Here is a 15432-nt window from a genome sequence, read left to right on the forward strand (position 1 = left end):
CGACTGTTGACGCAACCGCCCCATGCGCGTTTCACCGAGGGCACCAGCACGTTACCGGGCGAGCCGAGCTTCTCAAAGTCTGGGTGCGAGGGTCTTGGTCTGACACCCGTCTGACAGTCCTGCATACCCCTACATCTGTAGTGCAGTTGTGAAGACGACGTGTTTCGCGCATAACTACTATCTCAGATCTGGGCATGCCATCCCAGGCAGAAGAAAAAGGGTTTCACCTTGGAAGCTGCATGCACATGTCATCAGTTAGACCAGGTACATAGTCTCACCAGGTTGCGGAGAAGGTCCGACGAGATCTGCGCTAGATAGAAGACGTTGTGATGCCTGTGCCGATCGAAAAATGTACAACATTGGCACACGTAGTGACAAAGGGCCCGATGTGAATCCTCCATTGACAATCATGGCGCCATATTGAGAAATGAGAACACAGCCACGAGAGCGAGATACGCCGGATCACCGGACCCGCAGGATTCAACGTTCGAGGGTAAATGGCGATGTGCACGCGTCTACTCGCCCTCCACCAGCTGCAAATCCAATGTCCCACAATACCGCCGTCCATGGTACCATTGAAGTCGTATTGGTGACGGGCTGGAATCTTGCCATCGCGATCCGAGAGACTGGAAACTGAAATACAGTATGCTCAGGACGGCGACCTTGGATCGACGCCTCTGCGCCGGCGTGTTGCTTAGCAGCAGAAGGGAAGGGTCGGTAGACCATGGGGATGAACGGCGACATCCTCTCGACGGCGTGGGCCCAGTACCAAAGTTCTCATGGGCGCTGTTGCTTTAGTGCGTGAATGTCCGCATTAGGGTACCAGAGTTGCCCACTATGCCATATGCACAATATGCGCGTGGCCGCTCAACGCTTCCTTCACGTTTGTGGACATAGAGATATACGCTAGTCGCACATCTCGCGAGCCGTCGCGCGCTAGCATGTAGATCAAAGTCTAATTCCCACAAGCGGTAAAGCCACCAGTAGCCGCATGATCGAAGCCCTGTAGGACCCAGTGTCTTGTTTTCTTTGCTAGCGATAGCAGGTAGCAGCAGGTCATGGTGGCCTTTCTAGTCGCCGACCCTTGCTGTAGTGTGGATTTGCGCCCCGGGTGGGACGTTGACGTGGACGATTTTGAACAATCACACGACGGGGGAGAACGTTGCGTCGCAGATTGCAACGGAGCGATTTGCTCGGATGCGCGGTTTGACGAAAACGAGAGCGGATGTGCCGCCCCGGACGGTACAAGAGGCAGTGATTAGTGAAGCTCGTGGGAACGAGGGGATCCTAGTGTATGTACCTGTGCGTACAAACAGGAGGTGCGTGGATAGTTCGTAATTTCCATTGTCGCTATGCCAGAACAGCGTAGGGAGGTCTTGCGAGGTACTATTGACTTTTGTGACAACTTGTTCTCTGATCTCTCCAGGGAGTCCCTGGAGATGGGCTACCAGAAGAAGTGCCGAAGGATATCTCCATGTAGCAGGAGTCACGGTGACAGAATCTTGCTGAGCGGTCCAGAAGCCCCACCTCGGCCGATATTGGTGACAGTATACGGAAAAGGAGGAACCAATCAATTATTTTAGAGGGAAGGTATTGTCCGTCAGCTGGGGCGGGTTTAGCCCAATGAGGACGTGGTATAGGCGACACTGCAGGTGTTGCAACGGGTACGACTGCTTGGGCTGATCGGTGATTGTGGCGAGATCGCCCCATGCGTACGTTGAGGTGTGGATGGAGAAATCGTGGTAGTGGGTACCTTGGACGTTTGTGAGTATCTGTCATGCGGTGGGTTCCACAACTGGTTGAGATGCAATTAGGGCGGTGAGCTCATGCCGCCCTGAAGCGTTTGAAAGCCTGGAACTTAGTGTTTGTCGATCGGTATTCGGGATGGGAACTCCTGGTGTGGCTCGTCAATGATGTGGAGCATGTGTACTTGGTACTCGGTATCACTAGTTGGTCATGTGAACAATGGAAACTGTGGAAAGGGGTGCATTTGTTGTGGTATGATTGTATTTGATTGGCATCGCTAGAGGACGCTTGCAAGTGCTGTCGCACTGCTGGGTATTATTACTGGCGACGAACTTGTCGCAGTGTAAAGCAAAGCCTTCTTTAGGGCCAAATAGAGTAACGCCGTAATGTGTCGGATTTCGACGTGCGTGATGCTACATGGTCGAAACAAGCAGAAATAGAATCGGACTGATGTGCCTCCCTACCGTTGCACGTGAATGGAGATGCGACATGGGGTATCCTGAGAGTCGTATACAATGTGTCCCTTTTTAGTTCCATGCAAAACAAACGACAAGGTTGAAGAACTCTGTGACGAGCAAAGTGTCGATCATTGAACATCGGCCATTAATAGAAGTAGGTAGTTTGAAATGTGCGACGTATAGACAAGAAGGGGTATGTTGGACAAAGTGAAACAGGATAGACAACTACATGATGTTTCGCAGGGACATCCTGTCCTTGGGCGAGACGGGTGCGCTGCGGGTCTCTGATGGTACTGAAGGGAGTACGTAAGGCGACGGGAGTTGTCGCGCAGCTGGGCTAGTTGTTGCGCTTGAGGACTGCGGCACCGGGAGCGTTGGCTCGGTGAGCGAGTGGAAAGGAGGGAGTGATCGTTGTGGAACACTTGTTGGCGCAGACTGAGGCATGGAGTGGTGGTGAGTGAGCTGAGGAGTGGGTTGGGTGAGGAGTCTGGGTGGTTGTGGTCGCTCGTAGTTTGGCTCCCGGAAGGCAGGGGCAGGCTTGGGTGCTGAGGCATCGCTGCGGTGTAGGGGAGGGAGTTGTAGTGAGCCTCGTCGCCTGTAAACATCATATGAGGAGTCGTCTTCGGGCGCAAAGCCAGTTGTAGGCAGATATCGTGTCGAAGAGCTCTTGCGTTCCTCCCTGCTGCCGACCAACGGGGCAAGTGTGATGTCGAGAGGTGAAGCTGCACCACGTGGTGAGCGGGACTCTGAACCAGTATCTGTGATGAGAGAAGGAGCACCATCGGCTGACACGATGGAGTAGCCAGAAGGAGAAGGCATGGGCGTCTCGAATCCTCGTGCTCGGACGGTAGCGTGCGATCCGTAGGCGGACATGTCAAGAGGTTGAGGCCGCGATCCGGAAAAGGGCTCGAAACGCTGGGGCTGAGGCAGCTTCATGGCATGAGGTGAGCCCATCGAGGTGTTGAGCGATGGTCGGTGTGATTCGTGGTATGAGGACATGCGGTGCTCTTCGTGGTGGGGCTGGCCCTGGGGCGCTGAGTAGTGGTAACCAGTCTGCGGGTGGTGCATGTGCTCTCGGGGTCTCTGGTCAGGGCGCTCAGGGTTGCGCTTGCGGCGGTTCTGGCCTCCATTCCACCAGTTCTTGACAGCGTTGTCGCTGCGTCCTTTTAATCTGCGTGCAATCTCTGCCCACCTCTTGCCCATCTCAGCAACCATCTTCTCAATCAGCTCCCCCTCTTCTCCAGTGATGGGATCGTGATTCAGCGAGGGCTTGAGATTTTGGTGATAACGCTCTCTGCATTGCTTTGGTGACCGGGAGCCAATCTCTTGTGAGATGCGTACCCAGTTGTGAGGTCCATTGCGAGCGACGAGGTTGACGAGCCACTGATCCTCGTGCTGCGACCATGGGCCGCGTCTGTGAGCAACCATGATGAAGTCTTGATGTGAAATTGGAAATCTGTCACAGTCGGTGAAACTATGGAGACGATCAGAAGAGTCTTTGTTGAGGTCGAGCTCCTGTGAAGTGTGGTGATGTTCTGCCTTGGGGGTCAGTCCTGAATAGGTCCAAGCACCGTGAGGAGAAGGCAGATTGGATGAATGTGAAACCACAACCATATCGAGTGTACCGAAGTTGAGAGTGTGCAGGTAAGAGGGTGAGTGGATAGAGGGAAGTGGACCAGAGCGTCCGTGATGTTGATAGGCAAACGCAAGAGGGGCAGTAGATGACCAACAACAACGACGACGACGGGAAAGGAGAATTTGACATACCGTATTGTTTGGATTTAAAGCACAGAGTCGAGTGTCGGTGTCGAAGGGGAGTATGGTAGAGTCGATGTGGAATGGTGGTTGACGTTGTTAGACGAGCCAACGGTAACGTGGTAGAGGCGAGCACCGGTATATATCACGACGGGCGCGGGGAGGGATAGTCAGGACACTTGGACGCCAAGGTGGTCGAGGAGCTATTGACTTGTTCGGGACGGGCAGATGTGAGCGAGGATTCTGCTTTTCAGACGATGCGGCTAAGGCACTGGTGAGATGGTGGACGGTGAGGGCTGGGGCGTCATGCGGCGCTCTGAGCGACTAGCTGGGCCCTGAGCAGCAAAGGGCTAATGTAATCGTTGTCGACGACGCACACAAGCAGCGATGGACCTGGCTAGGTGCCAGATCGTCGGATTCGACAAGTACCCTGTATCACATCGTGGCATGGCGTATGGCGCTCGCCCGGCGCCGACCTGGGACGGCAGAAAAAGCAAGCGCAGCGCCCTGCTCGCATTACCACCCTGGAAGCAGGCGTAGTGAATTGCTCCCCCCTGTGACGCTTCCTGGCCGCCGATAGCGCGCTCGTCCCCGTCGGCGGCCCACCGCTCGCGCAGCATGGACGCACTCGCTAGGGCCCCTGGCCGTTTCGTTGTCGATTCATGATGGTGCACGCTAGCAGCAAGGCCGGTGGGATTCTGAAGACACCATGGAGACAGTCAAAGATACCCCCACTCGGCGCGATACTTGCACTTCCCTGCCCACCATAAAACCAAACATGTCGACGGCCGTAAGTTTGAGTAGCAGCCTCAGCCAGCCAGCCAGCCTCAGCGGCACCCAGGATGATCCAGTGGACTCGGCCTCGTCGTTTTCATTATGACAAGCTCTGTGTTCCGTCACCCTGGTCCACGAAGGCCGGACATGCGTCTTGGGCTCTGCGGGCGCCATCATGGGTAATGCCATGAGAAGCGGTTGACATGGCCATGTTGTGGTCTCTCCCCACAGAGTCGGACAGGTGTGCTGCCCGCTTGAGACGCCCAATGGCAGTCGTGTGTGTCTGAACTGGTGTTTCCAGTGGTACTGCCACCCAGCAGAGAGGCAGCCCTCTGGAGCGCCGCACGATGCACGTTGCAGTCAGCACTTGGGCGTCGATCAAACGGGTGCTGGTGCTGGTTGCGGACCGGGCGTGAGTAGTGGGATCGTCACAGCTCTCACATTGGAGGACACGAGGTCGGCGAGGTGAGCTTGGCATCCTTACTTCTCCTTTTCGGGCCTGTCGTTCTCCCGAGGCTAGCGCGGTGCACTCACCTTGCCATGGCCGTGTTTCTGCTGTTCTATTTTCTGGCGAGTGCGACACGCGACCGGTTTGTTGTGAAGCGTGCCGTCTCTCTCCCTGCCTCTCCCTGTCTCTCTCTCTCCCTCTCCCCGTGCTGGAGGCGTCACGATGAACATGTGCTGAGCTGGCGGCCGTTGGAGGGCTGGCGACTGATCTGCCGGCGGGCCAGTAGCGAAAAGTAGCGAGACCGCTCGTGTGGAAAAGTGCGCACCATTGAGGGCGTGCCATGGCATTTGGAATATCGCTAGTGGACCAGTCGCGCCTGCCTCGGAGCCCTTTTCGGCAGGCTCGGGGGGGGATTTGCACACGTTTTGGGAAAGACACAACGGTTCATGGCCAGAAGACATCGTCACTCCCCTCTGCCTGCACGCGTTGCTCGCCGAAGTCACTCGCTAGGGCGATCGTGTGCTGGAGCGGGTATCTTGGTTACCGTGACGCTATCATCTCGATCGTCCTTGCATACCTGCAACGGGAGCCTCTCCAGCGCCGAGTGAGGCTGCCTTCGCCCAACTTTCTCCATTCATGCCCCCCAGTCCGACGTCGACCTATTACGCCATTGGTGGGGTCGCTGCTCGTCCATCTACTCAATCTGATACTTGCCAGAGAGGCCTATATCACGAGTGACCCATGTCGGCGGCGGTGCGCAAATATAGACGGCCTCGTCCAGACTGCTGCATACCCCACGCGACATGGTTCCAGCTTTCCCCCCCCCTCTCGAGGCTCGAGCAGAACCTGGGCTCCATTGCGTTCGGATTGCCCGAAGTTTCGCCATTCCCTGTTTGCACAAGCATGCGGCGCAGGCTGTGGCTGATGCATCAAGATCCGGGGCTATTGGCGCTATCCCCTCCTGCGCCTAGCGTATCCCAGTAGTCGGGCTTGCGTTACGGGACGCACAGCATCCGGCCGAGTGGGTGCTTTGTTTCGCTGAGCCTCAGCCGCTTGCTGCTGCACACGCACTCAAATCCAGCGACCTCGCCGTCCTCCCGACATCTTCATTTGCGCGGCCTGGCTTGGTCACCCATACCTTCGCTAGAAATCGCTTGCAGAGCTCAACGGCCGCCGTCGCCGATCCCTTCCGAGCCCGCAATCTCACCCAGCGAATGACACCTCCATGGGTCGCAAATCTGCTACATGCGCACCCAAACTCGTGGCTCGTCGCTGATTCAGTACCCCGGTCACGGTCAGGGTCAAATGCGATCGCGGAAACAAACTCTCGCCAAACATGCACGCCTGAAAAGTCGCGTTCGGATTCACGCAACGGCTGTTCGTCTGTCGGCGTGCTGGTGGAGACTGCTCTGTGCCCTTGAGTCGTCAAGTCGCCAAACCATGTACCACCGAATGTCATCCAAGACCCCTCCACCCCTTCTGTTCCTCGGAGCACAGCGCGGGGTCTTCCGCTTGGTCGAGTGTTTTTGAAATCCTTGTCTGCCCTCTATTACCATTGGCTGCTTCGTACGTCAGCCGCAGCTACACGCTCGACCATCCTGAACCATGCCGCGTCCTGTCCCATCCTGTGGGACCAACGGTGGTTCCAACAATCAGGTGTGGCTCATGCTGTGCCAATGGCACTGTCTGAGCAAGACAATTTGCAAAGTGACCATTGTATGACAGCTGCCACGCTTCAGTACCACGTCTTCCATATGGCTCCGCCCGAACATGTTCGGACCTCGCTCTACACCCATGTCGCCGTCGTCCCGATGCCAGATTGCACTCTACACAACAACGGCATGCTTCCGCACTACATTAACCGCACCCCGCGAGTCGCGCAATAATGGCTTCGTCGGCGAAAACTCCCCAGCAAGGACTGCCTCTCTCTTGGGGCCTACACAAAGGAGAAGATACGCGCGGGTGGAAGGGGATGGGCGATCCACGGATTGGCAAAACTTTCGCAGCGTGTACCCTGCAAGTGCTCCCCACGCCTCGCGGCATGCGCTCTCGTCATGCACACGATGTGCACATCACGGCAACTATGACCGATGTCGACCAAGTTACTCTTCTGACGTGTTGCCGACAGTGGCTCGGGGATCTCACTGCCCCACTATCAATATTGCATCCATATCTACAAATCGTCATTGACGGCACATTCATACTAGGGTCTGCGGATACACATACCGCCGTGAACAACTCTTCGGCGAGCAAAGAGTGAGGCCTGTCTAGATTTGCATTTCCTCGAATAACTCTCCACACGCAAAGACAGGGATACCCAGCCACGATCTTCCAGATTAGATTGACGAGTGATCTGCGCCCGGCCAATAGCAATGCCAGCCGCTGCCTCAATCTTCCTGAAACCCATTTTCCGTCCTCGAAAGCTTTTTTTGTTATTCCTCCGAACTCTACGCCTGTGATGTGAGCCCCTTATTGGTGGTGGCGCCTACCGCTCCTCCCAATTCATTTGGTCGTTGTCGAAACGTCTCCCCCCATTGAGGTTTGCAGCTTACAGTTTTTTGACAGCGGCACACCAGCGGCCAAACTCATTCGACCTGTTTGCGCAGTGGCCCGGACCAGCCTCATTATTCCAGGCATCCACGCACGCGTGGCAGCACTGTTCAACAACAGGTCTAGATGCGATCTGCAACTCCATACCTCAACCGCACGCATGCTTCAGACATGTCCGGGGTGCTACCACAGTACAATACACTGCATTCCTTCGCGCTGAACATCACAGAGCAAAGCGTCGCTGCTGACTCGTCATCGACCCCATCTGCGTACGCTAGCGCGCTGCTGCGGCGCATCCTCCTCGCTGGTCCAAAGCAAGATGCGGCACCAGCGAGGGAATGCCGTTTAGCTCAGATCTGAGCGTCCGCCGAATCGGATCGACGTGCCCCACCAAAACCCCTTTCCTCCCTCGCTCAGAGGGCTGCAAAAGTAACAAAAGTTATAATGCGGTCAGCAAATGTTATCCGAAAGCAGCAGCCAAGATTTTTTCTGGTTCTCCATACGACTCGTTGCTCGGCCCATGCCGACCTAGCCCTTGTTGTTCTCGGTCAACATTTCGACGATTCGCTGGGATTATGCATTACCTACAATACCCTCCTATGCGGAAAATAGCACCCAACGGATGATCTTCTGTTTCGGAATTCCACCGTCCTTCGAAACGTTAATGGCGTTGATCACGATGGCACCTCGCCAAGCCCTACGGTCATAGTGTTTCGGCGAGGTCACCCGCGCCTGATCTATTGACTAACAATTGGTTTCGACCGCAAAATCAGGCTTCAACATCGTGTACTAGCAAAGCGTCGGTCGACCACCGTATCGCTTGATTCAATGGTCACTGAAACTCACAAGTCCCCGATGCCGTGCGCGGTTACGGCCGTCGGACATCCGCATCAGGACCGTCTCCCGCACTACATGTAGCGTGCCATCAATTCACCACCAAAGTCCATGCAACATGTCCCTACTCTGCAAGCCCGGTTATCGAGGCAGTCATTGTGTCATACTCGTTTTCTTTACTGAATGTCCATCTGTGCGTACCATGATCAACCACACCGATGATCGACCGGCTGGCTACACCCGGATGGAGATCCACGACTCATGAACATTCTTGCGTGCTCAGGGCGATCAGGGTGCCGTCGTTGCTTCTTTGCAACTTTTGGAACCCAGATCCAAGGCGTGCACCGTCTCGCGACACGTACCCATCCCTTTTCATGTCGCGCCAAAGTGGCCGATTCATCCCTTTCCAGTGCAAGCTTCCCGTATCACCCCTAGCCCTTTTCCCCATATGAGCTTCATCAAACACCACGCTCCACTCAGCATGTTCAGGAACGTCTGCGTTGGTCACGGGCCCTGTCAGAAGCATAAAACAGCGCCAGGAGAGCTCTTCGAACAGGGATCACCGCTTCACTGTGTTGGCAAGAGCTGGTTGAGCGTTCACCGTTTCTGGACAGACAGTAGCATGCCCACGCGTCGTTGAGGATGACAGCGCATCGTAGGAGCCAGACATACCCACTCTGAGCAGACTCATTGCTGCAGCAGGGCCATTCAGCGGCGCTTGTGGACCACTATCTATTCGGCTTCGCTTCCGTGCCCAGCCGTACATGTAATCACAATGAACTCAGCTGTTCAGGACTGAAAGAATATCCGGAAGACACCGTCGATCCGCATGCACCATAACGTCGCCCACTAGCCTACAGTTACCGCTTTCGGCACACCAGCTTATCGTTTTGTTCTCCCAATAGGCCCGAGCACCAATCACCATCCCGAGTCGAGCACCATTCGAGGCACGACAGAATCCTGTTTTGCAGAGACTCGCCATTCTCTTCGACCATTACTGACTCGTCACAACATGGAATAATGGCGACCATTACGGTATTGGGCTCTAAACTTTCACTACTGAATCGGCGCGTCTGTAGGCATGAAAAGACCCGGTGGTTAAGTTGGGTATCAGGATGAGCTGATATCACTGTCAGCCTAGCTGTGGCGATCACCTTTACATACGAGGCTGTCGGAGCATTTCGCTGACTTGCTCAGCGATACAGAGCGCCTGCATGTTCTACTCCAGGTTATCACTCTCACCCGGGAATCTCATTCCAACTACGTGAACACATGTGTGCTCCCAACTCTGCCTTGAGAAGTCAGTATATTTCTGCATTTGACGCAACTGCAGCCTTGCATGAACTGCAATATGCGCTTGTTTTTCTTTGGCTCACTTCTCGAATTTCCTTCAGTCCAAGACATTGTCTGCATCCAAGTGTCGATTTAGTTCTCAGGATAACAGGATGTCATCCGATAAGATGGCCATCTTCCTAGAGTCTCTCTTCCAGCACTTCCAGTTCGGATTCTTCGGTTCAGAGCAGTGTCACGATCCTGGCGCTATCATTAGAGGTATTGTTGAATGAAACCTCAATCTATGGTGGTTGGCTCGGGCATGAGCGCACCAGTCAACCACGACGACTCAAATTAGTTCCAGCTTCAGCTCGACAGGCCCGTCACACCGATCAATACGAATCTGCACCTCGCTTCCATGCCCAACGACGCTGTGGACGCTGGTATCTCACGCATCGCATTCAGTGCATGAATGTTACCCCACGTTGTGCCCTCTACGACACGCGATGTCCGTTCCGAAAACCCGTTGAAGTACCTGAACAGCGCCCGAACACAAGGACCCAAGGCCACGGTAAGAGCACGAAACTTGTCTGCAAATGGTCATACAATTAGCCCTTGCGTCTGTGAGTGGCGGAAGAATTGGTACGGATAGAGTGGATTGATGATGCACGGCAGTTTGGGGTTGGACGTACGTTAACAACATGAGGACACGACATGCTGATTTAATTGCGCGGGCAGGCGACGCATGGGCAATACCTATCGCCTGTTCTCACCACCCGGTCGAAAGATGCGAAGACGAACACACAGCAAGGACGCCATGAATAGCGCTCCGCGAAAGGGACATCGCGTACACCCTTACTATGACGCTTCATACCCTGCCGAAACATGGCCGTCCCTCTCTGCGCAACAATCGCAGATTCGCTCGCTAAGCGATTCACCACCCTGCTCTCAGCTTCCATGAGCTGCGTCTGCATGCGTTCAGAAGACACGAGCACGGCAATCCCGGTTGGCGAAAATCATGGCTGAGCCAACGAGCGTACTAACCCCTCGTGTCTCGCTCTGGTACCACTCTTGGGAAGCCCATCGGAAGCTGAACACGAACCCGAGGCCTCGCACCCGGGTCCAACGCCCGCAAGCGCCGCCTTCTGTAGGATGCTTCCAGGGAGTTTCCAAACGATAGCACAGCGCGTACGCGAACGTCTGACTGCATTATCGGCTGGCCACTGCGTAGGTCATGACAGTCCCTTCAAACATCGCTTTCGCTTTCGCTGAGGCCCAGTCGGACACCCTCCAGGCATACGAAACCTCCCACCTTGCACTGTTCCTCACAGACATTCCAATCCTCCTTCTCACGTCCAACCAGGGTGGCAAGGACAGGCGGAGGGATCGTTCCTCCCTGTCGCATTTCGCACAATACTCCCCAATCTGTCAGTCACGCGGGCCGTAGCCGTCCGGAACCAATCTCCATCGTCACACTGTCTTGTCTGACACAAGACAAGGGCCCTTGGACCCCATGCGTCCAACCAAACAATGGCGGGGTGTGCGCGCCGAAGAAACCAGGCAAGCAAAATCACGTATCCAGGCATGCAAGCGAGAGAAAGGGCCCAATTGCCCGCCTAAACCCACGAGGCAGGAAAAGCCGTTATGCCACGCTAAACCGGTCTTATTAATAGCGCTGAGCAGGCGTTCATTCCCTCCGTTCCATCCTATCTACGCCCCGGGAGTCGGAGACGGCATGCAGCTACGTGGATGAGATGGTTTTGCGCCTACACCCGCCGGCATTTTGACGCCGAAGCGCGATAAAATGGGCATTGCGGCGCGGTGTTTCGCAGAGTTGCGCTCCTGCCTGCGCTTAGGAATTGCGGGTATCGCGGTGTTCGCGATAGTGGAGCCCTGGATTAGGCCCGATGCCACCCGTCATCGCGGTCGTCTACACGACTTTGTAGTCTTATTGCCCGTATGCAGTAGAAGGCGCGAAATTCTTTGCAACACCGATGTGGAGACTGGCCGGTCGGCCGATGAGATAATGTATGTCATCTTGAACATGGCCCCTTGCCTCTCGTCGCTGGCGGAGCGGAATGGGGAAGTGTTCTGGGGCTGATAGAAATATCTCGCCGCAAAACTGGCCGAGTGCCGTCGTCCTTGAGGGGGGTCACAGTCTAGAACACTGTCGTGTTGTTGAGCGCGCTGGTGTGTGTATCGCGTTCAAGAAGATAACCAGGATACCAGGTCGACAGAAACCTCCACAGTGTGTAGAAACAACGTAATTGTACAGTACAGAAAGAACCCCGCGTCATCATCCTGCACTACCAACAGCCCGTGCACAAACCTTCTCTGCATCACGATCCTGCATCTGCAGCCCGGTAAATCACCCGTGGGCCTACATGTTCATTTCATGACAGCCCGATTCCTATTTCCTTTAGTCAACGTATCCGCCGTAGGCACGTCTTACGAGCTCGAAACCTTGAGAGCAAAAAGGGACCCTGCGTCTCACCCCTCGCTAAGATCACATCGGCCAGATATTTGAAGTGTCGATCAGACGATAGTTGTTGTTTGGGGGTTAAGTTTGAGGGTGAATGAGGCGAAGGAGCAGGGGCGAGTGCAAGGGGTGTTTTGTGCGAGACCGAGGTACAATATCATTGGGAGAGGAGACGAGAAAGAGAGATCTACGCTCCTGTGTGTTATTGGATGTCAAGTCTGACGATGCAGCCGGGCCTGTTTTGTCGAGCGACAGCGATCCCGGCAATGTGGTAACGCTAGCTCAACGGGCGCGTAAAGGTCGTAGACTGGCATTTATTCATGTCGCCCTTGCTGATTAGTATAGTTTCGCCTTTTGGGCTGCCAGTCTGTTTTGCATGATGGATGGGCTTTCATGTACTGCACGTTTTTTTTTCCTTCTCGATGATGATGCAGGACCTAGGCCTTTTGCGTGTCGTGCGTCCGCTTCTAGAACAACCAGTTTAAGCGAGAATGGCATGTTTCTGGCATTAGCCTTGTTACGTTTCGGCCTCTGCTCGTACGTTTCGGGCTGGCTGATGTGTGGCGAACGGGCAAAGTGAGGAATGGCGTACATCTCTCTTCTCGCCTGGAACGCGTGGCATTCCACATTCGTGTGTCGTCACCACACTGCACTACTGTACACTGCAACTAGGCGCTAAAATCCTTCAACCTCTTTTCTGTACGTTTTCGCTTTCGCCGAGTCGGTTTCGAGGTCAGTCCCGTCCGTTTCGTCCATGGTTCCCCATTAGCTACCTAACCTACCTCATGATCTTCCAAGCCCTTTTTGCGCCACAAAAATCCTTCCACATTGCAAAGCGGTAAAAATTAAACATTTTTTCCTGTTTTGAGCCGGATCGCCTTACTTCCGGAATCCTTTGCAAACCTACGACATCCTGAACTGCTGTTTTAGGTAGTGGCGTATTGCCTGATTTGGGACGCATGCGATGAGTGGTTAGGTTAGTAACACTGATTTTGTGGAGAGCTGGACTTTGTACGCATCGGCGGCACCGTGCCGACCGATTTCTTTCGTTGAAGGGCTTGACTGCAGATGGCGCAAGTGAACTGTTCGTGATGGATGTTGGCATGATTGGTGTTGGGAGAGCGCCAGGATGGGTAGTTCAGCTCTTGCGGTCCACACCTTTTTTTCTCCATTGGCCCTCAGAATGGCAACGGCTCGTTCGGCATTTGCTCGCGACGAATGGTCTTGACGCCTCGCGCGCTGGCCGGGCATTGTTGATGTCGGACTCCGGAGCAACGTTGTCCTAAACGGTGCCGCGGACTGGGCCGTCCCATTCCCAGCGTGGCGACTCGATCGTCCTTAAGCCGTCCGAAGCAAAACCAGGAAATTTCCGCTGTGCAGAGCCGGGATGACGGGTATAGTGGCAGTTTAATTTGGAGTATATTGGTGCCGAGAAGGGACATCGCCGAGACAGTTTCGCTGCAGGCAGTGACTGAGGCTGGCTATGATGGGTATGGACATGACATGGATAAGCGATGATGATCTTCTTTTTTGAGCGTATCGCAGAGCGAAAGGATGTGGAGGTAGGAGCCTTGGGTAGCAACGTCGAGGCTATCAGCTGTTGATCACGGGTCGCATGCGGTTCGAGGACCGCGAATGTTGGAGAAAGGTCTAGCTGGTGTGGTGCTTTCGTGAAAACTGCATGTGATACTACAGTTTATGGTGCTCACATCGGTAGAACCGAGGTGGACTGTCGATGAGGTACTGAAGCGATGACTTGGAGGGCTGTATCGATATGCCTGTCTCTCGGACTTCTACGTCAGCTATGATCACCTTGTCGCTTGCCTTTGGCTGAGCAGTTCAAATGGTCGTTGAGACGTTTGACAACCTTGGTTTGCTAGGTCCGTGTAAATCAGAAGGTTATGTCTCTACTGAACTACAGTAGGATTTTAACTCTCTGTGAGGATTACCCGAAAACGTTACGATATGAAGGTAACTTTCGCGGCTTGATACGCTCGTAATTTCGTCACATCTCAAATGCTGTCTATTGCTTCTTATTGTTCTGCTGTTCGCAGGGGTAGAAATATGAACACTACTACATCTCTAATGGCATTGCTATCTGATCGTGGTGACTTCGGTAATCGACTGCTCCCTCAACGTTGTGTATGTATGCACAGGTCCTTACATGATACTGTCTCGCGAGTTATGATTTGTTGTTCTTATCCTCTTGCCCATCTATTGTTATCTGGCTACACGCTCTTCTGCTATGTATTAGGCGAAGACTTTCCAGTAGGACTCACCGAATCGATATGCAATTTGCATCATTGTCGACATCTAAATTATTGCTTTCCATAAGCCGCGCACTTCTAAGTGAAGCAAGCCATGGATGGGGCCTGCGAGACCCTAGTGATATTGGGAGGATTAAAATAATACTGCTGACGCATTGAGTACCTTCCAGCTCTACTATAATACGTAGGTAGCTACTTGATAGTTTTGCATACTTCTACGTCGAGTGAGTCGTTCACAGAGCATGTAGGGCTCAGTAGTATTAGGGGGATTAGAATAGTAATGATATGGTGAATGTGCTGGTGACAAGACGCAAGCACAACGCTATTGAATTACACCGTATTCGATCGCGGCAATGGTGTTTCCCAAACACCTTGCTGTACTGTATGCAGCTGTATAGATTAGAATGATACAAGCGGATCTGCTCTAAGACTGCCTCTGTTCTAAGCCTTATCAGACCAGCGACGCAGAGATTCATAGTCAGTCGAAACTACAGTTCCGATAAAAACATATCCTGGGAATATGTCAGATTATCGATCCTACCAATCGGGGCGACGAGATATCATAATACATTAGACTGCTGGAAAGAAGCTCTGTATTGATAATTCGAGGCCGATACCTTGGATAAGTTTATGCAATATCTTACCTCACGTTCAACTACGTGAGTGAAACATCGCGAATACCTGGACGATCGAGGACTACAACACGATCTCTGAAGCCCATGTTGCTGAGATATTCCTGGGAAAACCTACTGTAGCATCGTGCCACTCACTTCACAAGTATGATATGCATGTGAATAGCTAGAAGCAGTGATAGAGCTTACCAGTCAATTGGAGCAAGGTGAATTCCGC

The 15432-nt window shown here is 53.8% G+C and overlaps 1 protein-coding gene across 1 annotated transcript; it reads right to left on the reverse strand.

Annotated features, from left to right (window-relative positions):
• Positions 1 to 1998: 1998 nt before the first annotated feature.
• ACET3X_006118 (uncharacterized protein) lies at positions 1999 to 14393 on the reverse strand. The gene is made up of 7 exons (XM_069452294.1): positions 12301 to 14393; positions 10530 to 12247; positions 9942 to 10427; positions 9755 to 9857; positions 5759 to 9685; positions 3972 to 5703; positions 1999 to 3678 (listed from the first exon to the last, which is right to left on the reverse strand). The coding sequence occupies exon 7, from the start codon at positions 3630 to 3632 to the stop codon at positions 2430 to 2432; it is 1203 nt and encodes a 400-aa protein (XP_069306478.1). The 5' UTR covers positions 3633 to 3678; positions 3972 to 5703; positions 5759 to 9685; positions 9755 to 9857; positions 9942 to 10427; positions 10530 to 12247; positions 12301 to 14393; the 3' UTR covers positions 1999 to 2429.
• Positions 14394 to 15432: the final 1039 nt, after the last annotated feature.

This window comes from Alternaria dauci, chromosome 5, assembly GCF_042100115.1.
Source record: "Alternaria dauci strain A2016 chromosome 5, whole genome shotgun sequence".
Lineage (NCBI taxonomy): Eukaryota > Fungi > Ascomycota > Dothideomycetes > Pleosporales > Pleosporaceae > Alternaria > Alternaria dauci.

What these genes read in the sequence shown, in the direction of transcription:
- ACET3X_006118 (XM_069452294.1), bottom strand. Translation starts at nt 3,632, where the DNA reads ATGGTTGCTCACAGACGCGGCCCATGGTCGCAGCACGAGGATCAGTGG.